We start from the raw sequence: 27,697 nt of genomic DNA on the forward strand, positions 1-27,697 counted from the left end.
TCTAATAAAATTACACACGCCACACTGTTTAAAAAAAAAAAGCATTTTCTCATTTCAGACTTCTCGTATCTATACAATTATCAGTATATTACAATATTAGGAACATTCGTAGGATAAGTAATTAGATTAACATTACTGAATAGCAAACTTTGAAAAATCGATTTAATTATATTCCCGCACATTTATTTACACAGTAAAAAAAACTTCCTTTTTTTGTATCAGAATGGTATTGATGCAAGTGTAATATGTCACAGCGCAATAACAAAATAATTAAATTGATTTAAAAGACACCTTTTGTATGGAAAAATAAGTACATTTTAAATTAATTGAAATGTTTGATAACTTTTACCGGTTGAAATCAGCGCCTTTGGTTTTCGTACATATACTCGATAATTTTTTTTCACAAGTAATTTCAATCAATTCACTCGTGTGTTCCAGTTTCGATTATTTTTCGTACGGAATACCAGATAATCTAATTAATTTCAACGCAGCCCACGTATAACAAGCAATGACATAACTCTGTAACGTAGTAACGTATTAATACGTTATAAAAATGTTCTCTGCCAGCGAGTATTTTTACCGCATATATATTTGATAAACACGAATACTATTCAAATTCACAGTATTATTTAATTGAACTAGGCATTATGTACAGTTTGTTCGATTCATAGAAAAAGATAAGATTATACATAATTTTAATAACCCGCTCGTTTCAATTCGTTCAGCTGATGTGCTAATTTTTCCTCTTTAGTTCTTCTCGCTTGTCCCAGCTTCCTACACTCGATATAAGTGCTGAGGAAACGTTCGACATCAATTTTCCTATTAAGGAAGTCCTCGGCGATTCGTTCGCTTTCTTCGTGACTCTCATCTGCAGCTTTCCTTAAACACTCTTTTATGTGATCCGGAGTAAATGCTTCGGATAACTTGTTGTATCGTTGTATAAGCTGATCATATCTAGCCTTTAGTGCAGTCACAGTCTGTACTTTATTGGCTACATCAGACTGCAATTCTCTAAGCTCGGGTTCTTTGGCTACATTGGCCTCTAAGGAATAGATAGAAAAATATAGATATCCAAAATAAGAAAATGGCTTTGTCGCAAATAATCTTACCGGCAGTTTTTTGGACCCAATCTATTGCATCGTCGATAGCCGTGTTAATGTCTTTTAAGTCGGAATGTTTATCCAGGAATTCATCTACTCTATCATCATCCTCGCTTAACCATCTCAATTCCTCGTTACTTAAGTTATTCAATTCTGGAAACGCTATGCTCTGCCGCAGCTTAATTTGCGCTTGATTCGGCAACGATTGCTGATGGTAATTCGCGTTTACGTAATGCGAATTCAAATATGTTCCATGTTGATTTGAATTGTACCTAGTTGCATCTGTATTGTGAAGCGAACTGCTTCGCGAAGTCGCTACATATGCTGAATGCTGTGATGGAGAGCCGAATTTTGTATGGCTCTCCGTCACGTACACCGTACCCGAATTTGTATGATTGTAATTATAGATACAAGTATTTGCATTGGCAGATGAATACTGCGGATATTGAGTGTTGTAATAAGAATTGTATGACGCCAGTGTAATTTCTGGATACTGTTGCAGGGAATAAGACGGAGAATTTCTTCCTTGTGAATCTGTGATTCGTATAATAAAAGAATAATAACAGAAATTTTGATTCTTTGCTCTCATCACATGTAATATAAAAATGTATGTACCTCTGTGGGACTTGATAGATCCAGAAGAGATTTCTTCTAACAACTGTGGAGGATTTTTACTAAATTCTCTAATGATAGCTTGAACGACACGACCAAGATCACTGTGCACTGTAAACTAATATGTAAAAACAAATGATCTTTACGATTCTAGTCAAATATGCTAGAAATATAAGAGATCTTACATTAAGTAGTCCTGGTGCACTGGTGATTTCATTGTGTTCATTACACCAAGGGTGTTTTATGGGTGGAGAAACCCTGAGTACTGGTTTTTCCAACGGAAACTCCGGTGACAAAGAGACCATAATAGCCATTCTCCTTTCCCCGGCATTGAATTGTACCTGATATTCCACATCTTCTCTTAGCTCTACTACACTGTAACACAAATTATGTATAACAGTTAAGCAACCATGACAGACAGTTACACAATATAAAAGATAATTCCATGGACAACACAGGAACATATATGAAATATTTATTTTTTTTTAATTAAATAAGAAATTGGACAATCGAGCTCGAGAAACTAGGCGTGTATCTCCTTGTATGACGGACGCGTAATGATCGAATTAAGGCTTAACCAAGTATTTAATGGTAGACTTAATAAGCTTTTTATTTTATTCGTCGTATATAAACCATAAAATGCAGATTTTACGTGGATAAAAAATAATGTTACATGGAATTGTTAGATGATATAGACAGATTAATGCGAATAAGGTTAAACAAGAGAGGTTACAATCGAAAAATCTTCTTACTTGTCGTTAAAAATTTTCAAGGTGTCGATTTGCCGTTTTCTCTTAACTGCGACATTCTCATTTTCGCCACGGAATATTCGCGATATCATTTAAAAGGGTTAAATCTAGATAAAACATTCGTTTTATCCTTCGACTTCCCTGTCAAATTAACCATCCAACAGCAGAACAGCTGTTTCGGCCCTGGTCAAACTTCACAGGAGAAATCGAGATCTATCTAGCGTTAGCAATGTTTTTTTTACACTATACTTTCGTTTAAAAAACGTCAGTTATACATATCTATTGTGTTTTGAAGTCGATTACTTTTACACACGCCGATTCAAGTGATCGATATGATTGACAGTCGTTCGAATAACGTCACAGTGACCATTTATTTTATTACCTAGCTAAAGTTAATCGCCTTTGTTACAATCCTAATGTGGAATTTTTTGCGTATTTCGTTAATCAGACAGCAGAAAAAGATATACAATATACAGCTGGGTATCTTTTTACATGATAGATGCATAGTATCCATAAAAAAATCCTACATAAAAAAATTGCATAAGGATTGATTTGTAATAAAATATAAAATTTGTATTAAAATAACACAAACTACACAAAAATCTATTTAAAATATAGAATTGCATTCATTAAAAATAATTTACTTAATAAACACATTCATACAGTTACTTCCATTAATATTCGAACAACCTTTAAAACAGAATAACTTCTTTGAAATTGTATCAACTACTTAAGTTTTTTTGAAAAGTTAAAATAATTAGTTTATTAAATGATGTATAAAGAAAATTTTGGGAAAATTGTAGTTGGTCGGAATTGCGAAGAAGATAGTAAGGATCGCTTCTTACAACTTTTTTTTATTAAGCCTGTAATGAAAATTTAGGCAATACGTTTCGTCAATTATATTATACATGCTAAAAATGTCATAAAAATCGGTCAAAACTGGTGAAAATCGCAGTTTTTTACAGCTTTCAGACTATGGTCTATATAGCTATAATAAATTTAAAGGTTCTTAAATCCTTCAATGCCAATCAATTGTTTCAGTATTAATCGATCTCCATGAAATTTTCAGAATGTAAATAACTGATATAAATCTACAAATCACATTGTTTACATTTTTATTACAGGCTCAGATAAAGAGTCGTAAGAAGCGACTTACACCATTTTCTTCGCGATTTCAACCAATTGCAATTTTTTTAATTTTTTTTACACGCCATCTATATATATAATAAACTAGTAATATATAGTATATAATAAAACCAAATATATAGTAAATATCCTAACTTCTCTAAAAAAACTCGAAGATATTTAGCTCAATTTTAAAAAAGTTATTTTGCTTTAAACGCTATACAAATATTAACATAAGTGACTCCGTTTAAGAAAAGATTTGGAAATATTCGTACAGAATATAGATAATTTTCGTTACGTTATCTACGAATTGTAATTATTAGTGTGTAAAATGTGTGAAAAACCGAATAAACGTGGATAAATCGTTCTAAAAAAATCGTGTAATTGTAAATAAAATGTGTTAAAAAGACCGTGTAACTGTCAATATTAAAAAAGAAGACCCACCAATATTTAAGGATCTAAGCGAAAAAGAAAAGAACTATAGACATATAATTATTTGTTACATTACAGGATTACAGGATTTGTGTTGTAGATATTTTTTACAAAAGTGAAAATCAAGTGAATTGTAGTATTTTATAACTAGTTTAACATCTATGACTGGGAATGTTTATGCAAATTCATGTTTTTATGAAAATGATTAAAAAAACGAAAGTTAAATAGATCTGTCTCATCTACCTAATATTATATATTTTACTTTCACATCCAGTTTATTTACGAAATATGAGATGTAATAAAAATAGGGAAGGAAAGGCAAAATGATTACGATTAGATACTTTGCATGGAGGTTTATTTCTTTAGGCAACTTCAGCAGGTCTCTGTCCGCCTACAACTCTATGATTCTTCGACAAGTAGTCAGCGAATTCTTGATAAGGAGCTTTTCTTAGTGCCTGATCGTGCCAGAGATCCGGTGTTAAGTATGCGTAGGTTTTGGCAATAGCTGCATAAGTAGCTTTCGCAAAGTTGCCAAGAGTACAGGTGGATCCTCTAGCTGAGGTATAGCAATCCTCGATACCAGCCATTTGTAACAATTTCTTGGGCACAGGTGCTGATACAATACCTGTGCCTCTTGGTGCTGGAATTAAGCGCACCTGAACTGACCCACACTTACCAGTAACTTTACAGGGTACAGTGTGAGGATCACCGATTTTATTTCCCCAATAACCACGACGTACTGGCACAACTGACAGCTTGGCAAGAATGATAGCTCCACGGATGGCAGTGGCCACTTCCTTGGAACATTTTACTCCCAGGCCAATGTGGCCTTTGTAGTCCCCAATTGCTACGAAAGCCTATAAAATGAGAATTACTAATGAGATCTTCAGTGCATTAATAATCACACATCATCATTTAAAAATTATGTTTGTATAAAATTACCTTGAAACGAGTACGCTGACCAGCTCTAGTTTGTTTCTGTACTGGCATAATTTTCAGTACTTCGTCTTTCAATTCGACTCCAAGGAACTTGTCAATGATCTCATATTCCTTGATGGGTAAGGAAAAGAGGTAGATATGTTCCAAAGACTCGATCCTTCCATCTCTAACAAGGCGTCCCAGTTTTGTCACCGGAATCCATTCCTTGCTATCCTCTTTACCACGTCCACGACCACGACCTCGGCCTCTGCCCCCGCGGCCTCTACCTCTCGGACCTCCACGATCACCCCCTCCGCGAGAACCAAACCCTCCACGAAAACCTCCACGCGCGGCTGGAGCTGTGTCCGCCATTCTGTTTGAAATTAACCAAAAAAAATGGAATTTATAGACTATTAAAAAGAAAACTAAATAATTAAACGATATATGTAATAAAAATCTCTTTCACTAGTCTGATGCGTAACTATCGATAATTATGCAGTTTATCGACTTTTTCCAATTTTTACTATTTGATTAGTCTTTTTTTAAGAGATAAAGAAAAATTTTAAAAATTTGGTATTTTTTCGGTTTAATCCACGCAGTGTCTAATATTTACCAAAAAGGTTAGGTTAGATTTAAGTTGCATTTTTAAACAATATTTTTATTTATCAGTCACTAAATTGCATTATTATCTGATATGTAATTAATTTAACCTTCTTGGAATAGGGCTAGTTATTTATTATAGGTCACTGCTACGCTAACCTCGAAACACATGTTTCTGATGACTAATAGACATACTTAAAATTTTTAATACAAAATTTAGTTTTTAAGACATTTATTAGTTATAGAATTTTTTATATTTCTAAAAGTATAACATAAATGCGTTTTAGGAAGAATTAATATTGATTAATATTGAAGTTGAGAAAGATATTCGTGGTACACTTACGATTTTTCCATCTTCTTCTTAGTATGTAGAGTTACGGAAGGAAGACCATTATTTCTCGAATTCACTAACTCGAATATATATCGATTATATCGATATCTCTCGACTACATGTCACATCCGGCATTTAAATATACATTTAAATAAAATACAAACTACTAATATACTCATGTAACTCAATTTTTAATTAACTTCCCTTTAACCCGTTTTAATTTCTTAAAACATTATTTTCTTATTGTTCGAAATAGTATATACTTTGTGTATACTAGTGTATACTTTGATGCAAAGAAACTATTTGAATATTTATTGTATGTATCTGAAATTTAGATTAATATTAGATTAGCAAAATAAATTTCTTTCAAAAGAGATTTCATTTGGAATAACATTTTGGTAAACGTATACTTAAAGACACATGAAGGATTTACCTATTTTCATATTTTATTTAAATTTCAAGTATATAATCTTGATATCTTTTATTTTATTTTAATATCTCATGTATAATTTTTTTATTTTTTAAAACCGTAATACATTTACGTTGCATTGATTTGAACAATCACATGACATCTTGTTACAGAAATTGACGAATCATATTTTTCAAGAAAATCGAGTTTGAAAATTTTATTTTTTTGAAGACTGTCTTGAATAGAAAAAAATTTTTATTTTACGTGTTTGACTTATTTTTGCATGTCTAATGACCTCTTGTTAATTGTTTACTCGTGCCTAATTGATACTTAGCCAAGTTTAACTATGCTTGGCAAATTTTCAAACTCAATTTTTTTTTTCATATAAAAAAGTTTTATTCTATATTTCCAAGTTATCTTCTCACATAGGTTTATCTAGTTGTACCAACCAGCCGGTCTCACGCTATATATACATATATACATAGTTAACTTATGGTTAACAGGATTTAAAGGATAATTTGGTATAAAGAGGTAACTAGAAAAGCTAATTTTATTAACAATTACTTCGATATTTTGTAAAATAAAGCTGGGGAAACACGAGCGTTATAACGGACGTCAATTTTGACGGACGTTAGAACTGTACTCACACGAGCGTTGCTTTGGCTCTCTGTAATTTTCTCTCATCAATACGCTGAGAAAGATATTCATGTGACCAAAATTAACACTGTAGAATTCTCGATTTTCGTTTACGCTCGTTTACGTTAAACATTCAAAAGAAAATATAAGTCAAGACATGAAAGTACTGGCTGCATCATATAAACAATTCAAGAATACTGAAAGGCACATTTCACACGCTCTGTAACTTGCAAGTGATTTTCGTATGTCGCGGTCATCGTTCGACAAATTACTTAGGAAGAAGAAACAAAGCATAATGCGTAAGGATACGAAACCTTAGAAAAGGTTAGAATGATATGGCGACTAGAAGACCAAACTAGGTGAATAGAAAAAATATTGTCTATATTAATACATATAAAATAATGTAACAGAGCATTACATTTAAGATAAATAAAAAGATAATAATTTATAGAATACAAGATAATAACAATAACGAATATTAATATAGCATTAATAGTAATAAAATAATATTTATAATAAGTAATGTTATGATGATATATTTTTGATGGAATTTTCTGTTATATCTACCATGAAAATTTGTGGTAGAAAGGGAAATTTTCATAATGAAGTACCATAAAAATATCTAACCGGACAATTTCATGTGCTACGTATTATATTTTGATAGTGTGCGTTGAACAGATGAACTTCTAATATTCTGAATTAATTGCATGACTTGCATTCTGTATTGCATTTTTTGCTCTAAATTAAAGGACTTAATTAGCGGTAATGTTGATTTATAAAATGCCATGTCGTCGTCGTCGCCGTTTGTATTTTTCTTATATTCCGAAAAATTAGCCGCCTCCTCTTCTGCATGAATTCTTTTTGTTTTTTCTCGTGGAGAGTATCTGAACTCATTATTCGTTTCTTCATTATTAAAAATTGATTCAAATCCATTACTAATGTTGGTCCCTGAATCTGTACTTATTGGGTCATTCTTCTCTACCTCCGTGCTACTACTGGTATCTTGTGGCTGCCGACATTTTTTCAAAAATCCTAATTGTTCTTCATAAACATATCGTATCTTTTTTTTTGCACCAGAGCCTGACTTATTATTTCCGTTTCTTTTTCTTAAAGTACGAATATAATTATCGCGTACGCTTCTCCATTTAGAAGTTACCTCCTGCACTATAAAAAAGATTAACGATAATCCAACCAATTAAGTGTCAATAAATTAATATTTCTTTGTGCATTGTTTTTTAGGTATTTGAGTAGTGAAAACAACATCCTCGATTTGCGTTACCGATATCGAATAGGTCGATCTACCTCGTGTAATATGATACGTACAACCTATACTGCACAAAAATGTCGGAAGTATCGCATTTACATTTACATTGATCTTGAGATATATTCTCAAGGCCAAGAAAAAGGAAGATACGTTTTTAGGGCGGATTTACCTCGACGCCAATGACATTATAAGCATAGCATATCGTAAACGATGTTGGCCAAGTACCATGGCGAGATGGGAAAATATAATTGCGTCGTGTTTATGGTGTACTCATAAAATAAATAACGAAAATGTATTAAATATGTTACTCGTTATTTTTTTACTTACCAATGATCTTCTTATCAGTTTCCGTCTTTTGCATAAAATTGGGGGTTACAATACTCGCCACACGCAACCACGCTTCGTTTCTTTTCAATTTGTCTTTGTATTCGAGATTGGAAATATCCCATAAAACGGGATGTTTCTCAACTTCGGATATCAGTACCTCGATGTCCATAATTTATTATAACGGTTAATATATGTTAACTCGCCGTTCGTGTGACCAGTCTCATAGAAACACAAAGAATGCGGCAACGTCCGTATTAATCGCTCGACGCACGTTGCGTCTGTATCATAGCGATTGCTGACTGCGTCGCGACGTTGCCAACGTTGTCTTACGTACGTAGGAATTGACGGACGCAATTCGTGTGGCGTGACGTCTGCTTGTGCAACTGTGTGACGGTAATACATACATATGTACCTACCTTCGCACAGGTTTGCAAACTCCAATGGTGGGGATGAGGCTTTTAATATCGAGAAGTGTGCTTTACAAACCGGCCGCTAGCCAGCGCTGGGATCGATTTGGTAAACTTTTACATTCAACGCCATCCTTACCACTGAAGATAAAGAATATAAACTAAATTACTTTTCATAACTTTTCACAATTTATTTAAAGCAAACATTCAGTATTTCATGTGATAGGGAAAATGCTCAAATAAACGTGGATTTACATAGTAACGTAAAATTCAGTTGCAGACACGGTTGTCTTGCACGTTGCAGACATAAGATCGCGCTGCATGACAAAGACTAAGAAATCGATTGATGCGCCTGACTTGAGAAACATTTCCTGGTCGCTAAGAGCTTTACCTTCACTTCAGAAGTTCCCAGACTTCAGATCTGTTATACTGTGTACACGTCGTTTCGTATTATATTCCAAGCACTATTGGCGACCCATGCATCGTACGTTGACAGTGGCGCACGTTCCTAGATGTGTGTGTCTAATATGTATACGACAATATATGTATATCGCCTACTATGTAGCCGTTCGGAACATCTCTCGCTCGCACGCATTTCTCACACAGTCATACGCATTCTTTTCTGTCATCTTCAAGCAGAGGCTACGCGAGCGTTGAAGCTGCATTGCGTGGCTGCGTATAAAATGACATATACATTTGCATTGTACGCATAACGCTCGTGTAGCCCCGGCCTAAGTCCAAGTCTAGTTATTTAGGTTGACGAGCGAAATGCATACGGTGTTCCATTATGACTTCTTGCTTGTTATATTATGATTGAGGAGATAAAAATTAATGAATCACCGTGTGCGTGAACGCAAATAGAAACCGAATAAAGGATAAACAAATAACGGAGAAAGTGCACACGTCATTGGCTATCCGATAAATAGTCGTTTCCTAAAAAAACTCTTTTTTAGTCTCTAGCGCGGTTACTTACCGGACAATTATTGTATTTCTACAACGGTCGTCGGTTTAAAGTTTTATCCCAGTGTCTCTAGTGTCTAAATTAACGAACATGATACATGTAACTGATCTTATACAAAATAATATAATGGCTGCGACGATATAACATTGCAACGTCCGTCGTAACGTCCGTCGTTTCTACACTCGTGTAATACCAGCCTAAATTAAACAAATAAATGCTAAAAAAGATGTAATCTTCTCTTTTTGTTTCCGGCAGATTTCCTCTTTCTGTTTCACATCTACTTCCATGAATTTTCTATTTTTATTTTATATATATCATATTTTCCACGTTTCAGTCCTAGTTTGATGCCTCCCGATTTCCATTTATTCCCCTCACTTTATTTATTTCCACACTGTGTGCAAGAGATCACGTGCAGTGGGACTGTGATTCTGGCACCATGCACATCATAAATTTATACCATGCCTTAAGGAGATCTTACGGGCCGCGATCTCAGGAAGAATCTTTTTCGACTACGAAGCCAGTCTTTGCCTACTCTCGCGAATGAAGTAATACTATTCCACTCTCAAGTAATTACACATTGGACAGATTATTGTGCACGGTTTTTAACATATTTTGACTAACACATCTTTTCCTTTCGTTTACAGATTTCGAGTTTCCTTTATCATTTTTACCAGTTTTCAACCTACTTTATATTTTACTTGTATAACACGGTTTTTTACGACGCTGTGGCAAATTTTATAAAATGATGCACTTGTTATTTACAGGAAAATAAATAAGCAAAGACATGTATTATATGCAAATTGTTGTATTTCTCTTTGAACTCGAAATGCGCATCTGTCATTGTTGCACACCACCGCCCTCTCTGTCTAGAATCGTTCATATAGGCTGTCCTTGTCGCACAATCTTGCGTTCTTTGCGTACGGATAAATCATGTAATGCCATCTATCCTCACATGCTCCAAGTCGCTGTTCCTCCCGCCTTCAATAGATATCAGAACATGGTTTGTCAGTAGACAAAAAGCACAAGGTTGTGCGACAAGCATAAACGATATTGCCATCTATCTTTACATGCTGCAGTCGCTGTTCCTTTCGCTTTTATAGATATCAGCACATGCTTTGTCCGTGGGACAAGGAATACATTAGTATGTCAGATAAAAGGTGCCATACTGTGCAACAAGGACAGATGTATATCTTCTGTTAGATGAAGACAGCAATAGTGTACGACAAGGACATACAATACGAGCGATACTAGACGAGAAGGTTTTGCAATTCTTAATGTTATCATTGTATTATATCAGTATGTTTCGCAGCATTTAAGATTTGTAACAACTGTATTATTTGTACATACCTTGTTATTGAATATAAACTTTTAAATACAAATTCTCATTAATATTTAAATTTCTTTTTGCCATTAAACAAGTAAAAAAAACAATACAAAACTATTAATTTATTCCTGGCGAATTTGTGTTACGGAGACGATCACTGCCCGCAACTTTTAGACGTTGCAGCAGTGAGGGCAACCGCAGGATGTTGAAAGCCATTCATTCGTGACAAATTTAGGCTTCGAGGATTTTTGTATAGACGATCCAGCATACGACATAAATTTTAAACGACGCCCTGCCGTGCTACGCGCCTATTACAAGGCAACCATCCACGCAGCCTACATTTTTCTTCCATCTCACTCATGTAAATATGTATATATACACATACATAGTTTTAAGGCGGATTGTAAACGGATTTGTAAACGTAATTTACAAGAATTTCATTATAAAAGTTATTTTTAAATAGAATTGAATAAGAATGTCATAAGACGTGTAGAGTTATTTAATTAAGATATATTAATATTCGTAATAGAATTATATAATTTATATAATTTCTACACTGTACATTACTGAAAGGTTTCAATAAACGTTTAATTAAAGTTAATCAGCTGTTTAATCATTTCATGGTCTGTTCAGCTATCCTAGAATGATCAATCCTAATCCTTTACCGAAAAGTAGAGTGGCAGACTTTTTAAACAAAGTTCTAAAACTCGAAACGCGAAAAATAGCCTTGTTCACTATTAAATTGGGCTTCTTGGAATTGATGTCATTTTCCAAGAATTCTTCGGAATCAAAATTTCAACAAAATCTTTCATCTGTTTTGTGATTTTGTAACAGGAGAATATAACAGTATAGGAAGTGGCACGAAGACAACGATTCTTGGAATTTATCGTCTCTGAATTTTTCAAGGCTATATCGTAGTCTTTTTCAACTATCTTTTTTAAGTTATCTATAATCAATATAGAAAAAAACAATTTATACCTAACAACTATATATTTATACCTAATAATAATAATAAAATAATAAATTATAATAAAACTTCTCTAATACGGGATTCATGATTTCCAAAAATTTATTTTAATTGAAATTGATCGATTTTCATAAATCACGAGTGTAATAGTATTATTAAATGGTGTAAAATATCTTCATTTTAATTATTTCAATAAATGAATGATTAAGAATTTTCATTAAGAATGTAGGAAGGGAGTTGGGGGTCAAATTCAAAAGATGCAATCACAAAAGTTCAAAAATGAATCCACTTAAATGAAATTTTTGCAAATGCACTGTTGGTCAAGACGTGGACCGTTAGATGCTATAATCGCCTAGCGGTAAAACATGGAACTAATATCTTTATGACGAAATTAAAATATGAAACTTCTTAATCTATAAGCCAAGTTCTGAAATAATGTAATAAATAGGAATTAAATTAAAGCTGTAACTCTCAGAATCCTCCTTTATAATACTTCCGGTTTTCAACGTAATTAATTAATTACATGTAATAATCAATACAAAACATATGGCCTATTTTAGCCTCTTTAACGCTATCTATCGAAATTCTCTGGTACTGAATAATTCAAAAAATTAAGTGGAAATGGTGAACCTTACTACATGATAAAATTCTAAATGTGTGAAAATTGATCATGGAAAGTGAAAAATTCGTTAATTTTCAATGGGGATTCGATTTATTAGGAATTACCAAGAGCACATAATCACAGTTGATAACTCCTCTATCTCTATCGTACTCCTAGCATTGTCTTTCTTTACCCGGGACATCATGCGAAGAGATATCGACGACCTCTTTGGGTATCCTATATTCCTATTAACAAGTCACGATTTTTAACCCAAAATCATGATTTTGATAGATGGCGCTGATCTCAGGATGGTTTTCATTAATTGTAACATCATAGCGTTAAATTTCGCTGCCGATTTTCGGTAGGTAGCATTAAGACAGGTCTGAATATATCATAATGGATGAAAACAAAAGACTTTGACATGACACTATGACATGTGTACATATTTTAAAAGATGATATTTCAGGTATCTTTAGAAAAAAGGTTGGTTAGGATATATTAATTTTTGTTAGTTTTATACGCTCTTAAATAGAAGGAAACAAAATGCATCATAGGCATTTGATGCTTTTCCTTTACTGGAAAGGCAAGAATACCACACAAACAGTTCTACTACTGATTACGATCAGATAAAAACACTGATCCAGAATAACCCACGCTATGCGACACCTGAATTAACGGAAATGTTAAAAATATCAAAATCCATCACCCACGAGCATTTTGCGAAGCTTGGCTATATAAACCGTTTTGATGTATGGGTTCCTCACAATTTAACGGAAAAAAATCTGAAGGATCACATTTTCATTCGCGACTCGTTGTATAAACGCAACGAGGAGCAAGTGATATTTAAAGATAGTGACCAGAGATGAAAAATGGATTATTTATAATAATGTTGAACGGAAAAGATCTTGAGAAAGCGGATTGAATCACCTTTAGCCATCGCAGAAGTCGATCTCCATCCGAAAAAAGCCATGCTTTGTGTCTGGTGGGACTGGAAAGGAATCCTGTATTATGAACTTTTACCAAACAACCAAACAATATATTTGGAAAAGTATTGCTCGCAATTAAACAAATTGAAGACAGCAAATTGAACAAAAACGTTCAGAACTACCAAATCCGAAGGGCGTCGCGTTTCGTGAGGACAATGCGCGGCCTCGTGTCTCTCTGACTACTCGACAAAAGCTGTTGACCATGGTTGGGATATGTTACCCCACCCACGGATTCACCAGACATTACATCCTTAGATTTTTACATATCTAGATCAGTACAAAATTCCCTTAACGGCAAAAACTTTAACTCTTTGCATATAAAAAATCATATTCTAAAGTTTATAGCCGAAAAACCTGAGAAGTTCTGAAAGGATGAAATATTCAAGTTGCATGATAGATGGATAGAGGTTGTGTAAGAAAGGGAACAAATGGTAGACACCTATATAATTCGATAAATGTATATCAAAATTTAAATGCGCTGCGTTTGAACTTTCCCAAGAACTACGACCATCTAATTTGTTTATTTCATATCCATGACGTTAATTTTATTAATGATCTCTCATCGCCCCTTTATTAAACTTTATCCGACAATGACAATCTTATTTTATTGTAGAACAGAATACGCAATCATTTTGAAATTATACGTATAAATAATACCGTTAAAAAAAACTATAAAATACATTTCTCAACGTTTTATTATTGAAACTTCTCATTGCACATATACATTATTGTTACAAATTACTTTGCTGCATCTACACGGATGATACATACACTAATAATATCGTATAGAAATATTACAAACAGGTACAAAAGCTACACTACTTTATTGTACGTTTTATCTTTTTTTTTTATTATGAATTATAAATATAATCATTCACTAGAGTTTAATCTTTTATCGATGGAATAATGTTGAAATTGAATGATCTTATCATGTGTTTTACTTTAATGATTCGTTATATAGAAAAATAAGAAGAAATCTTCCAAATCTTTTCCTACTCTCTTTTACAAAAAATAAAGGGTTAATAGCTTCTTCGAATGGAATGCAGGTTCTGCACAAATAATTTTTCAGATAATTAATCGGATTGATATACATATTCATCACAATGAACGCTATTTGTATTTATGTACAACATATTCATCCCATTACTTAATTAAAAAAATTGGTTTATTATTTCCCAGCTGCTTAAAATGACTTTGTTTTATTTTTCTCCTTTATCTAATGAACATGTTATTTTAAAAGTAAAGTACTTGATTAATTTGATGAATTTGTTACTCAGCTGGTGAATTATAATACTTTCACGTTATATATAAAAAAACTTGATACTTCAATCATACCTCTAGTTTATCATATATAAATATCATCAATGGTGCGGAGAGATCTATGAAACAATGGTAAAGATTTTGCAATGCTCTAACCACTAGTTGGCAGTGTAATTTTTCATTTCACATTAGCCATTGATTACAGGGGGGGCAGTAGAATAAAAATTTCGACAAAAATTATCTTTCACAATTAAAAACGGGTAGAAGCACGATTTCTACACTGCAAGTACTAAAGAGCATGATCAAAAAGTACGTCTAGACTCCTTCTGGCACTTGAAATTCTAATAAGGCATCATTCTCTAAGTCCAAAGGTGTCATAAAAGTACAATCATTTATGATAAATGCAATGAGAAATTGTGAAAAATGTAGATGCATTAAAAGCGAATTGGAAGTTTCTGACTTTAAATGATTATAGCTTTGAAATGAATGCATGAAATGCAAGAATTCAAACGTTATTTTGTAAAGGAAGGTGGATACTTATATGGTATGTAAAAGAAATATTGCTCAAATTGTTAATTAATAACAATAAAACGCGACGAATTAAGATAAGATATTATGATGCAAATATTCCATGATAAATATTCCTAATTACATATACTATAACTTACTTCTAAAACAAGATGGAATGTATTAAATGCATTTCGAGGCACCACCAAATGGTTGTATTTTTATATGTTAGGACTTATAAAATGATGCACTAGTAGAATTTTAGGTGCCTGAAACTGTACAAGGGCACTGTTTGCTCATCTTTCTCTGTAATGTATAACAGCGTATTTTTGTCAGTGCTAAAGAGACTTTACGCGTACACTGAAAATTGACTAAAGAATAAATGAAAACTTACAACCTAATTTGAAATGTCGTTATTTAAAATGTTTGGAATTTCGATTGATACAAACAACAGAAATCCTGGATGTTTAATTTGAAAAAAAGTTGAATGCTCTCGTCATATAAAAAGATTCAAACGCAGTATAGTGACCCGCAAAAGTATTCGTGTACTTATCATAGAAAATTGTTATGTGCATATTGTATGTGTTATATGAAACATTTAAATATTTTATTAGCACTATAATGAGACACGATTGCCAAGATAATATTGGCGACTTGAATCCAATCTAAAAATATACATATACAAGTTACAATATATTTACTGCAAACTTATATTTAGTAGAAAATTAGTACACAGTATGAATAGTCGCTTTAAGCATATAATCAGTGTTCAAAATAGTTCTATTGAATACTAAGAATTCGTTAATATTTTGAATGATTGCCTGTTTAAATATTTTTTTGATCAAAATATGTATAAACTTGCACTAAATATATTGTAACTTTTATATATTTTTTCAAAATAGTTACAAATTTTACCAATATGACAATGATAGTCGAATATCATGACAGTACTAACGAAATTTAAAAGTATTTCCCATAATACACGTAATATTTTCATAAAAGATATCGACAATTGTACGAATACTTCTATGAGCCGCTGTATATCAGGTTATAGTTGATATCAATGAGAATACTTTTTCCATAATACTAAGTTTTTTAGATGCGAATTCAGTAACTCGAAGGGGCGGCTACACTATTCGTACAAAGTTTTTTAATTACAAAGAGCCTAAAAAAAGTGACTTATACACACTTGTATTTATTATTCGATTCTCGCAGCACCTACCGCTGAAAATGCATTAAAAAAATACATCCATTATTATTATGGCATTCTTCAAGGTGTACACGAGCCAAAAATAATATCTAATGTCAGATTTTATTTTTAAAGAGTGACATTTACCCGTTTGTCGAGATCAGACAGTGCGTTAAGTTAATAGATGCTAAAGTTAATCGATCAATTAAAATGACGAAATACATAATTCTACACGTTTTTTTGACTTGAAGTATCAAGTCTATGAAGAAAGAAAATAATTTCCATTAAATATTCTAATATTAATCTCTACGTTCATTTTTTATTAAAAAACTTGGATATAATCGTTATCTCCTTTTTACGTAAAATGTTTGTCTTTCTAAATCACATAGTTCGGTCGAAATTCATTGATCGTACATTAGAAATGAAAGGGAAAGTATTTACAACGACTGTACAAAAATATGTGTGTTCAACAAAATCTTCACAAACAGTCAACAGAAAAAATAATGCGTACAAGTTAAATATAAACTTAGATAAACTCTAAATACGATTGGTCCCATATCTCGAATCTTGTTTCGTTTTCTTTTTTCTTCTTTTTTTATTTTATAGAAAAAAAGTAGCCTTTGTACACCTTAAAGTAACATCTTACAACGTCTTCGCAAAGCGAAGCTACTGTAATTGTGTAAAACTAGTTTGTAAAAAGACGATGCTCGCCGTTATTTACAAGTTCCGACTGAATCTACTTCGAACATTTCAATATAAGATTTATAAATCAGATTTTCCAACTTTACTATTCGCTTTTGCGTTGCTTTTTTACAAATGCGTAAGAATATAAAAACAAATTTCTGCATTGCGAAACACACCTGAGATAAACATAAAAAAGAATGAAAATATGATTCGAATTGGTTGCTAATTTCGTTCAGCTACGTTCAAATTTGACTGGGAACAAGATAATTTGTTGATTACATTTTGCAGGTTGTCCTTAAGTGTGAAAAAACATCGTTTTAGATATACATTGTATTTCACTCTTTTTACCTTCTCCGATGTGTTTTCATAGCGAATTTCACATTTTTGTGCACAATACTTAAAACAATATTGAGACGTTTCGCATCTTAAATTATACAACGAAGGAAAGAAATGCGCAGATTTAAGTAGATCCGTTTTTTCTTTTACTCTCGAAACGCATGACTAAAAAATATACATATAGTCATTGCTTAAAAAAAATAATTACATGCTCGACGTGAAAGTTACCTAGTTCCACTGGCCTAAAATTGAATGTTAAGGAACGTTTCAATGCTATACTTAAATAAAAAAAAAAATATTAAAGAAGCAATGAACGAAATGAAAGAAGAAAAAACACGAGATTTTATCGAGAACTTAAGATACTGAATCAGGTATACGATTCCCAACTGTTTCTACATATTCTACAAACTTTTACAAATTCAGAACCTCCTATAGCTGTCTCACCTTTGTACTCTACCTGGTTATGCGAATCTAAGTAACTTCATATTTGTCAGGTATACAATCGCGTAAAAATTTACAATTACTTAGTCCAGCAATGTATAAAAAAGTATAATACATCAGTCTGGCCACTCATTGACCAAATACTTATCGATCTATATTGTTAGCTAACGCTTTATGAATATTTTTTCTTCTTATTTCCTCTTTATCTTTGTCTCTGTTTGTTTCGCAACAGTCATGACTACGCGAATTGATCATATATAAAAAATTGCCTTCCAACGAAAGCTAAATGTATATTTGTCGTATCTATTTTACACGTTAATTGAAAAAAGAAAAAAATTTAGATAATGTGGACCAACATTTACGATTGTGGTGAATCTAACACTCGTCAAATAGCCGACGACCGCCAACAGAAAATATTTGATACAAAAATATTCCTTCTATTCAGATGATTCGTCGAAGTCAAAGAACAAGACGCTATCAAATTAGATGGAATTACATAAAATGAATCAACTATATAGGTGAATATACGATTAAATGGGAATTGTACGAGAAACCAACAGTACAATATCATTAATCTTTCACCTAAAATTCTACAAATGTAATAAAAAGATATAAATAAAATGAATTTAACTCATATATATTCACCAGTCATATATATTTTCTACGAATTTCTACGAGTCAAAGAACTCGCGTATCGCTAAACTAGAGAATTATCTGGAAGCGAAGAATTCTTGTGTGAAAAATTACAACTGTAATTATTGCATAATTACATAGCAGTCAAGTATTTGTAGAAAAATAGAAAAAGGTATGACTTATACAATCAATTCTTTAGATCATAGAGCTTCCAGATAATTCTCTTAGTAGCCATTATTATAATATTCCTCTGCATAATCCTAATATTCTATTGGAATCTATTTTCACTTACTTACAAATTCGTGTTTTATAAGTATATGAAAATTTGTTATGTAGCATAGAATAGCAGGATTATTGATCGTATTAAGAAAATGAATGTAAAGAAAAAAGAGAATAAATTACGTTGTTTAGAAGTGGAATGTTTCTTGCGTATCAAATATTTTCCTGAAGCGTTGTACTTGTCGATTTATCTACATATATGTATATGTATATACATACATTAGTATATAGTATATATGTGTGTATATATACATGTATATATAGATAGATAGGTGAATACGCATAAAATTAGTAATTTATAATTAGACGATGAACTGAAACTTAATCAATTTTAAGAAATGAACTGCTTCCCGTTCCGGCTCGTAAAAAAAGAGGTGTTTTTCTTCGCGAAGTAGTTACAGGTTGATACACGTAATTCCCTTGTATCGCACCGGTTAATGTCTTTTGCTTTTTCGTACCGGAACTAAGCTCATACTCGAACGGTTCTTGCTTTGAAATATTTAAATGCATATGTAACGCGTCCTTATTGTCCTCGATGTCAATTTCGTCATAAAGATGCTCCTGAATATCTACATCACAATCTTGGCTGCTCTCATCGTAACTATCTGTTACCGAGTTTGCAGCTATATGACCGTGAATAGATTCCTCGTACGTCGTGTTTTCTTCGACTGCTTCGTCACCTGAACTTTCCGTTTCTTCAGATACGTCACCGCTGCCTGCGTACTTCATTTCACCCCTTTCAAGTAGTTCCAAATGGTCTGGATATATCATTGCTTTTTTGATAGCTAAAGGATCTTTCCTAGACCATTTCTGTACCTCTTCGTCCATTTTTGCTACTTTGGCCGGATTGATAGCCCACAAGCAACCTTTTCTCTGGTTTCCATTTCCGGCAGGTTTTTCAATTTTTTCGAAACACTTGTTCAACGATAAATTGTGCCTAACTGAGTTCTTCCAGCCGTTGGGCGCAGTTTTGAAGTAGGGAAAATGCTCGCTGAAATAAAAAATGGACAGTTATCGTCTGACAATTATGATCGTGTAATTTTCTAAGAAATATATCTCTCAACAATTAAAAAATTGAATTATATCAAATTTATATTTCTCTGGTACTGTTAGAAACTGAATAAATATCAGAATAAAAATTGTTAATGTCAAAGCATTATTATGGCAACAGTGTAACAATGGATTGCAGCGAGGGGGAATGGAAGCTCGTTAAACAAAGAATAAGCCCCACATTTTCTATGGGGACTGTACCCAGGCATGCACCTGGAACACGGAGGGCCCCATACAAAATGGCAGCTTCCCCCTTGTGTAACCCGGGAATAAAGAGAAAGGAGGACAATACTTTTTCCCCTCGTGGGCCAAGTACCGGAGGGTTTCGACCAGCCCTTATCCTTCCGGCCAAATGGTCGAAAATAAGCGGCTGGCGACACATCGTTTGTCAAATACGAATCTACCCTATTGTACCTTATGTATCAAAAAAATGTTAATCTCAGTTGAATTCTATCGGACCAATCTCCCTTTTTATAAAAGCATCTCCCTCTCAATTTTACTAGGTTTATCGTCTAAAATTTGCATTTCAAACATCATTTCCTCTGATTTATAAGTACTACACATTCGAAATATATGCTATCGTTTTTATAGGAAGACCATTGGATTTCAGAATATGTATCGTCGCAGTCGTAATTGCTGCAATTTCAACTTACCACATAAAATTGTAGATCTCTGAAACTGGCAAAGAACCCGTCTGGCTATTTTTTAACGCCATCGCTATCAGGCAAGAATAAGAGTAAGCTGGTTTAGGGTAGGGTTTGTCGTCGTAGTCTGATAGATCGAATTCCTTTTCTCTTTTCACCGTCGAGACAGAGGTGGCTCCTGAATTGTTGATGTGCACGTTATTGTTATAGATCTGCTTGCGCACGTGCTGATGTGTCTGGTTGGGACTCTGTAACACCTTGAAGTTCTGAATCCTGATACCGGCCATGCCATTCATTTTTGGTGTGCTTTGTGCCTTTGGGTATTGTGGAGAGGTCGTTCTAGCGACGGATATCGCGATCGTTTTCGACTTGGAAGGTGTCACCGACTTTGAGATCTCCTGTTCGTCCTCGGAATCCTCTTCCGTTTCCGTGATATCATTCTCGTATTGTTCCTCCGTCTCGGTGTCGTTCTCAATCTCATTTTCCTGCTCGTTCTCGTTATCGTTGTCGTTGTCGTTCTCATTCTCATTCTCATTCTCATTGTCATTCTCGTTTTCGTTCTCGTTTTCTGTGTAACTGCTGCCCTCGTTCTCCGCCTCCTCCTCTACATCGATCTTCTCTCTTATATCCTTTTTCGATGAAAACGAAAAGTGCCTTCGACCGTTGTTTGGAGTGGGACTTCGGATTGCTATGTGAGGCATTACCGAGTTGGGATTCACCATAATGGAGGCCGCATCGCTTCCGTTGAGATCAAGATTGAAATTACTGAAATCAAAGGATCGAGTCAGTCTCTAGAAACATTTATTGCCTCTGTTAGAAGAATGTCACGTTATATTTTCACTGGTATGGTACAAATAAGACACCTGCTCGAACTGTTGCTGTTGCCATTGAGCAAACTGGTGGAACCAAACCATCCACTGAGATCGTTCTGGCATCCAATGGGATCGTCGTCCATTTCTAAGCCGGACATATCGGTAAAATTGAAGCCTAGCTCTGTATGTCCACCGATAACACCTTCGATCTCGCATTTGATGTCGACATCGAGCATCTCTTGCAAGGATAGACTGTCCGTACCGAGATAGTAATCCATCGTGAGCCAAGGGTCCCTCGTCGGTCCCTGAACCAGCCCAGTACCGTGTCTACTCTCCGTATCCAACATTCACCTGACTGGAATACAAAAAAAAAGAACATTATTTTTGAATTTCTATGCAATATCATAATATTTGTCTTAGAATAACGCTTCTCTTTTTTATAACGCGGTGATCAATGGAACGTTACTAATCGATATAGGGAATGATCATTTGAAATTGCGTACTCCTTCTGTTTATTCGAGAAAGAGGAAGCCTGGTCACGGAAACTGTATCGGTTTCTCGTTTATTCTCGCATAGATGCCTGTCCCAGCTGCATTCTGAGCTTAATATTCTGTTCGCTGCAACTGTACTTTAAAACTCGAGTGGATAATACGCAGTAGCATGACGAAGCTAAGAAACTTGCGAAATATTATGCTACGGCATTAACGATCGACGTCATCGTTCCACTTCGAAAAATATTTTTACGATCCTAACCGAGGGTGCCTGCGTCCAGACGTAAGCCGAAAGCCGTCTATCTTTGCTTCGGTAAACGAAAATAAAGAGAAGGAAAGAAAAGACAGCGTGATACCGGCGTTAATATATTTATCTTTAAAAACAGCGAGACGGTAAATTTGGATGATTTTATCGAGTCTATGGATCATCCTCGCGATCTTTTGTAGCAAGGCCAATAGATTCTCCACCGTGTCCGTACCCGCGTGACCTCGCGTACGCGCGCCTGTGTGCCGTCGTGTACACAGTGTGTACAAGCGCGCAACGAGGGTCTTGAACCCACAACCGGCTTGTGGGTGTGACTGACTCATAGTACTATAGTCGATTTACTATAGAACGCGTGGACTCGTAGTATATGTCCCCCGTGCTCTCGCTCTCCTCTCCTAGCCCCACTCTTGCTCATTTAACTATTCCACTCGGCCCTTCTCTGTCAGCTCCGTTCCGCACCGCCGAGCTCTCTCTCTCTCTCCCTCTCTCCACGTTCTCCCCACGTCTCGCACACGTTTCTTCATTCTTTCTCTTCCATTCTCTGTCTTCGTCAAATTGACTCGTCCCGTCTTCGTCTGGTTCACGATTCCGAGCAACGCAGCTCGTTCTACTCTTTAATTCTTCTTCTTCGTTCAGAACTCTTTTTCTCCCGTCTTCATCCAACACCACGTGTTTTTATTTGTTAACTCTTTTTCCTGCGCGTTTCTTAGCACGTTTGATATCCTGTATCGGTTTTCTCAGCCTTCTCCAGGCGTCTCTCTCTCTCTCTGATGTCCACGAATATTCTTTATCGTCCGTCTTTCGTATTTCCCGTCGATTTCACGAATTGTTTCGCTGAAATTTGACCCTCGCGTTTCTGCAAAGGAGCACGGCGGAAAGCTGAAAAACCTGTACCCCTTTAGCCTTTGTGCGTTTATAGGAAATTTAAAAGCGTAAAGACGCGCGGAAATCTCGTGAGGTGAAAAAACATATAAAACATCCGAGGTATAGTGCTTTTCGCGACATTTAGTAGATACGATAATCTTCCGCTTGAGTTGGGTTTTTTAAATTATATTCGTAGAGACATGAATATGCATAAACGTCCGCGGTATAACGGTAAGACGTCTTTCTGTAAGTCCTACGGCATCGTAAAAATACGATCACTTATGGCAAATGAGGTGGAAAAGTTGTGAAAGATTCAATGAAATCGACGGTGCTGCGAAAAGCGAATTGAAACTTCCTGAATTCAGTTGATCGTAATTTCGAAACGAATATGAACGAAGGGCGAAAGAATTAAATGCTACATTGTAGAGGAAAGTTGCTACTTATATAGTACGTCAAAACATGCTTCTCAAATTGTTAATTAATAAACGATAAAATACGTGAAATTAAGAGAACGCGTTGTGGTGCAAGTATCCCGCGAAATATATTTCTAACTACGCTATAATTCACTTGTAAAACAAGATGGAATGTATTTCGTGTATTTCGGGACACCTTTTATATCTTAGGATTTATAAAACGATGACTCGTTAGCAAATTACAAAATTGTATGCTTTTACAGGAAATTCGAAAGTGCACGGTTGCAGAGAATGCGTGTGATACGAGGAAAGAAACGAAGTATCCTGCAATAAGCAATATAGTTCTCCATATGTACAGTAGCTGGTGGGTAAAACAACTTTTCATCGAGCTTCTTCTATTGTAGCTTTTTGATTATATCCTCGAACATATGAATTTACATAAAAAGCAGAATCGTGAATGCGCGAGGTTTGTCACTTTTTCACCTTTACGTTCTGTCATCAATGGCAGTTTTTCATCTTCTAGTTTCATAGGTTTCTCCTTCGAATTCGACGTGCCTCCGCTGCGAGCGAGTCTTTGCCCTTATCTTTTTCTGTGCGACGTGTTCTTCTCCTGGATCTGTGCTGGTTTGACGAGCTCGCGATACCAAGCTCTGCTTTACCGAACAGACTACTTAACTTCAGTTCAAGTATATCCATAACTTACTATTAAGGCAACCGAATCGTCAGCTGGCTACGAGACAAAATTTCCGTACGAATCTAACGATCGATGCAAGTTTCTTGCACGTAGACCGAAGATATTGTTGTTATCATACTGTGTACATTATCGTACGTACATAAGTATTTGGAGTATTTTTTAAATTATTATGTATTTCACTGCGTACAAAATCTACTTGAAATAAAGCTGCTTAATTCTATTTTAGGTTTTAATATCTCTGATATTATCTGAAACAGACGTAAGTACAAGTGATACGCAGATAGTGATAAAACTAAAATATTATTATACAATTAATCGGTATAATCCGTTGTGATCTTAGAACGTGCGAGATATCGGAAACGTAATGCTTGTAAATAACACTAGGAGTGGCAAAATTGACAAATTTCCGTTTCTTATTGCTGCATGTTCTACGTACCGATGAGAATACTACAGTATATTTCAGTGCAAATTCCCTTTCTAAATAGTTATTAATAATATTAGAAGATGACGTCACAGCGTCGCCTCAATAAAGAAAAATATAAGTGCTAATAAACATTAGTCAATCGTTTCTTGACCTTTGCCTATGCCATCTATCTAAATGAATGAAACATCGAGCTTCCTTCAACTAACAGCTGCTACGTACAAAGTTCTCTACAATTGTACTTTTCTTTTTCACGAATTTACGCTGCATCAACGCGTAAGTTTTCTTTTACCGTGAAATACTCTTCTCTTGGCACTTGCAGCGTTTCCTACGAGCATTCTTCATCGAGTTTTCAACTACGTTCTAAGAGATTCTATAGATTCGAAGTGTCAACTATTTATCAGAGACAGATACGCAAATCGATCGTACGTTGCTCGCTTCAGTTTCAATTTGGCAAAACATTCGATCGCGTTTATGGCGACAAATAAAGAATTAGCCATAGAGAAACATTGCTTTATCGTAACGTTGCAAATACAATAGAAATATCGATCTGTTCGTGGGATAGCAGCAAGCGTCGAAATGCTCAGCACAACGCGATACTTACAACGTAATTCATAGACCTCAGATACTTCAACGTAATTCATCGAATGCTAATTCAAACGAACTAAGCTGTGGAATCTGAATTCGCGATATAGGAATCTTCTTGGTGTGTTCGATCTGGTACAAAATGCCGCTCTAAAAATATCCGCACGAAGCGAAAGAAATAGACGGCTGAATCGTCGGTCGCGAAGAAGAGAAAAGAGAGACAAACGGAGAACTGACCCTGCTCCACGTAATTCCCATCGTAGTGTGGCCTTTACGCGCGCACGAGACATTCAAGTCTCTACGTGACTGAACGATATTCTTAGACGTGGAAGTGTAATGGAACTTTGTCCGATGCAGTTACGCTTCGAGGCTCGCCAGTTATGTTCCATCGGCTTCCAACACACCCACGCCTCCCTCCTCTCCACCTATGAATAACGTTGGCGCGCACTTGAAATAAGTCGAGGAAAATGAAAATAATTTCGCGAGGAAAACTACGAGAGTAGGAAGTTACTTTCTCAGAAGCGAGCAAGTTAACGTGCATGAGAAATTCATTTAAATGCTGCGTTCCGACTAGCAACGAGCTGTGCACGTTTGCATCGAGAATTCCAGCAGATCTGCGGTTAAGCGCATCATTTGCACGATTATCTACGACGAATATACGACAAACTGTTTGGCCGTTTACGAATCAAATTTTCGTGACTCAGATACGTAACAGGTAGACGTAAGGTATATATAAGGCGGTTGATCGATGGGAAAATGGGAAACAGCGGAAAAAGGACGAACAACGTGAGAGATGATGGGTCATCGACCTGTCGAGATCAACAAGCGGCGGCATTTATAAGGCGATAAGTTAATCTCACTGTGCGAGGATTCTTTTAGTTAAAATTCACACCGCGTAGGTTGCAGCTGTTAAATTCCTTTCGCGTTCGAGTGTTCCCGAAACCTCGAGCAAACGTATAAACAAATTTAGCTACGGGACAAACTTTCTCGAAAATTCAATTGCACGTTAATTTCCCTTAATTGAAATGGCTAATTTGTCGAGAGGAATCGCGTTATATACAAAAAAACGTTAATAAAACTCGAATCATCGAATTTACACGAGAGAGAGAGAGAGAGAGAGAAATTTCTCTTTTGCTCTTTGCTTTAATAAGACGCGGCAGAGATAAATTAATCTCTTGAATGAAAATTTCTAAGAGAAAAAAAGGGCAGACGAGAAACGTGGAGGGGCAGAGGGCAGAAGGAGAAAAAAAAGAAAGAAGAGCAGACACGCTTGACGCAATCAGACGCGATGGGCGCCACGCTGAGTGCTCAAACATTTTAGGCAATGTCAAACACGAAGGCTAACCAGATTAAAACGCTGGAGGATTTAAAATTGTTATTTATTTCTTTCTCCTGGTTTCCAAATTCTTATCGTTAAATTACGAGCACGTTTATTGCAGCATCGAGTAAACAATTTTTGATCGAAAGCGAAACGTGAACCGGGTCGGGTCAATGTCTTTGGCGAAAACTTCACCGAGAGATACGTACGACGAAGAAACAGAACTTGAAAAAGAACGACCGTTTGTTCGTAATAATATCATCGACTACTAAATGGTACGAGTCGGTCGTTCTCATAAAAGACAGGTTACAGGGAGAAAATTAGACGATCAAATACACTCGCTCATAGCGTCGGTACCCTATCGATAAACCGAAGAGAAAAACGGGAACGTACGAAGAAATTTACAGTTACTTTCCAACGCCGAATGCGTGGAATTTCCGAATGGAAATTTCCATGTAAAGCTGCCAAATATTGAATTACCATTTTTTCTTTCGGATATCAATTTTGCAGAATTAATCGCAACAAATAGAATGTTTTTATTTTATCCAGTCAGACGGGTACCATGTTTTTGCATCGTGAACAATTTTCCATGTTGAAGAAGCAGCATACAAAGGAAAATACAAAAATCGTGTCTCGTATGGAATAGGTAGCTAAAAATGGAACACCGACATCGGGTACAATATCTTCATAGAAAACAAGCAGAAAATAGTTTTATTTTTCTTATCGATTAAAGTATTTTCGTTATAAAGTAACATTTTTTCTTTTTTTTTCAAATTACATAAGAAGAAAGCTATTTGCAATAATCACGTATCCAAGTGTCAAACCCTGCATCAGCACATTGGTCATGTGTCCAGAGTCTGCACATTATGCGCCTGATGCATATTTCTCCAGCAGAGTATTGCGCAAAATGTTCTTGGCAAAATAAACGATGCCAAAGTGAGTGAGTGAGTGAGTGAGTGAGCGGGATAGCCTATAGCCATTTGACATTCATCTGTAACATTTTCAAAAATGACACTATTGCATACTATATTTCATACTTTATTCCATATTTCGCCACTTTCC

At 34.9% G+C, this 27,697-nt stretch overlaps 4 protein-coding genes and 2 long non-coding RNA genes across 7 annotated transcripts in view; 2 read left to right on the forward strand and 4 right to left on the reverse strand.

Moving 5' to 3' along the window:
* Nucleotides 1-32: 32 nt before the first annotated feature.
* LOC100745951 (vacuolar protein sorting-associated protein 37A) lies at nt 33-2,873 on the reverse strand. Of its 2 annotated transcripts, XM_003492876.4 has the most exons (5): nt 2,465-2,868; nt 1,898-2,087; nt 1,716-1,830; nt 1,110-1,634; nt 33-1,042 (listed from the first exon to the last, which is right to left on the reverse strand). In XM_003492876.4, the coding sequence occupies exons 1-5, from the start codon at nt 2,551-2,553 to the stop codon at nt 696-698; spliced, it is 1,266 nt and encodes a 421-aa protein (XP_003492924.1). In that variant the 5' UTR covers nt 2,554-2,868; the 3' UTR covers nt 33-695. The 2 variants fall into 2 exon arrangements, with proteins under 2 accessions (XP_003492924.1, XP_012246248.1); XM_012390825.3 differs by having other exon boundaries at nt 1,110-1,830; nt 2,465-2,873.
* Nucleotides 286-14,312, forward strand: LOC117152253. The gene is made up of 3 exons (XR_004462571.1): nt 286-296; nt 3,265-3,267; nt 13,594-14,312. It is a non-coding gene; the product is annotated as an uncharacterized LOC117152253 (long non-coding RNA).
* LOC100746312 (40S ribosomal protein S2) lies at nt 4,357-6,019 on the reverse strand. The gene is made up of 3 exons (XM_003492879.4): nt 5,880-6,019; nt 4,961-5,309; nt 4,357-4,875 (listed from the first exon to the last, which is right to left on the reverse strand). Exons 1-3 carry the CDS (start codon nt 5,888-5,890, stop codon nt 4,381-4,383), a joined length of 855 nt encoding a protein of 284 aa, XP_003492927.1. The 5' UTR covers nt 5,891-6,019; the 3' UTR covers nt 4,357-4,380.
* On the reverse strand, nt 6,334-8,913 carry LOC105681401. Its single transcript, XM_033323297.1, has 3 exons — nt 8,504-8,913; nt 7,540-8,076; nt 6,334-7,089 (listed from the first exon to the last, which is right to left on the reverse strand). The coding sequence occupies exons 1-2, from the start codon at nt 8,670-8,672 to the stop codon at nt 7,556-7,558; spliced, it is 690 nt and encodes a 229-aa protein (XP_033179188.1). The 5' UTR covers nt 8,673-8,913; the 3' UTR covers nt 6,334-7,089; nt 7,540-7,555.
* Nucleotides 9,316-11,796, forward strand: LOC117152252. The gene is made up of 2 exons (XR_004462570.1): nt 9,316-10,437; nt 10,516-11,796. It is a non-coding gene; the product is annotated as an uncharacterized LOC117152252 (long non-coding RNA).
* A 114-nt stretch (nt 14,313-14,426) lies between the features above and the next one.
* The window catches only part of LOC100748977 (putative uncharacterized protein DDB_G0270496), a 31,762-nt gene continuing 18,491 nt past the window's right edge, over nt 14,427-27,697 (reverse strand). The window contains exons 2-4 of the mRNA XM_003492901.4: nt 21,636-21,939; nt 20,782-21,537; nt 14,427-20,069 (exon numbers count right to left, since the gene is read on the reverse strand). Of these exons, the coding sequence (XP_003492949.1) occupies nt 19,400-20,069; nt 20,782-21,537; nt 21,636-21,931 (1,722 nt within the window). The 5' untranslated portion in view covers nt 21,932-21,939 and the 3' untranslated portion in view covers nt 14,427-19,399. The remainder of the gene's footprint in view (nt 20,070-20,781; nt 21,538-21,635; nt 21,940-27,697) is intronic.

Source organism: Bombus impatiens, unplaced genomic scaffold (genome assembly GCF_000188095.3).
Source record: "Bombus impatiens unplaced genomic scaffold, BIMP_2.2 scf_0896, whole genome shotgun sequence".
In the NCBI taxonomy this organism is placed as follows: Eukaryota; Metazoa; Arthropoda; class Insecta; order Hymenoptera; family Apidae; genus Bombus; species Bombus impatiens.

What these genes read in the sequence shown, in the direction of transcription:
- LOC100745951 (XM_012390825.3), bottom strand. Translation starts at nt 2,553, where the DNA reads ATGATATCGCGAATATTCCGTGGCGAAAATGAGAATGTCGCAGTTAAG. An exon ending in GTGCACCAGGACTACTTAAT is followed by an intron (nt 1,831 to 1,897) that starts GTAAGATCTCTT and finishes TTTACATATTAG; the next exon opens with TTTACAGTGCACAGTGATCT. An exon ending in TTGGGTCCAAAAAACTGCCG is followed by an intron (nt 1,043 to 1,109) that starts GTAAGATTATTT and finishes TCTATTCCTTAG; the next exon opens with AGGCCAATGTAGCCAAAGAA.
- LOC100746312 (XM_003492879.4), bottom strand. An exon ending in GTCAGCGTACTCGTTTCAAG is followed by an intron (nt 4,876 to 4,960) that starts GTAATTTTATAC and finishes CTCATTTTATAG; the next exon opens with GCTTTCGTAGCAATTGGGGA.
- LOC105681401 (XM_033323297.1), bottom strand. Translation starts at nt 8,672, where the DNA reads ATGGACATCGAGGTACTGATATCCGAAGTTGAGAAACATCCCGTTTTA. An exon ending in AACTGATAAGAAGATCATTG is followed by an intron (nt 8,077 to 8,503) that starts GTAAGTAAAAAA and finishes TCTTTTTTATAG; the next exon opens with TGCAGGAGGTAACTTCTAAA.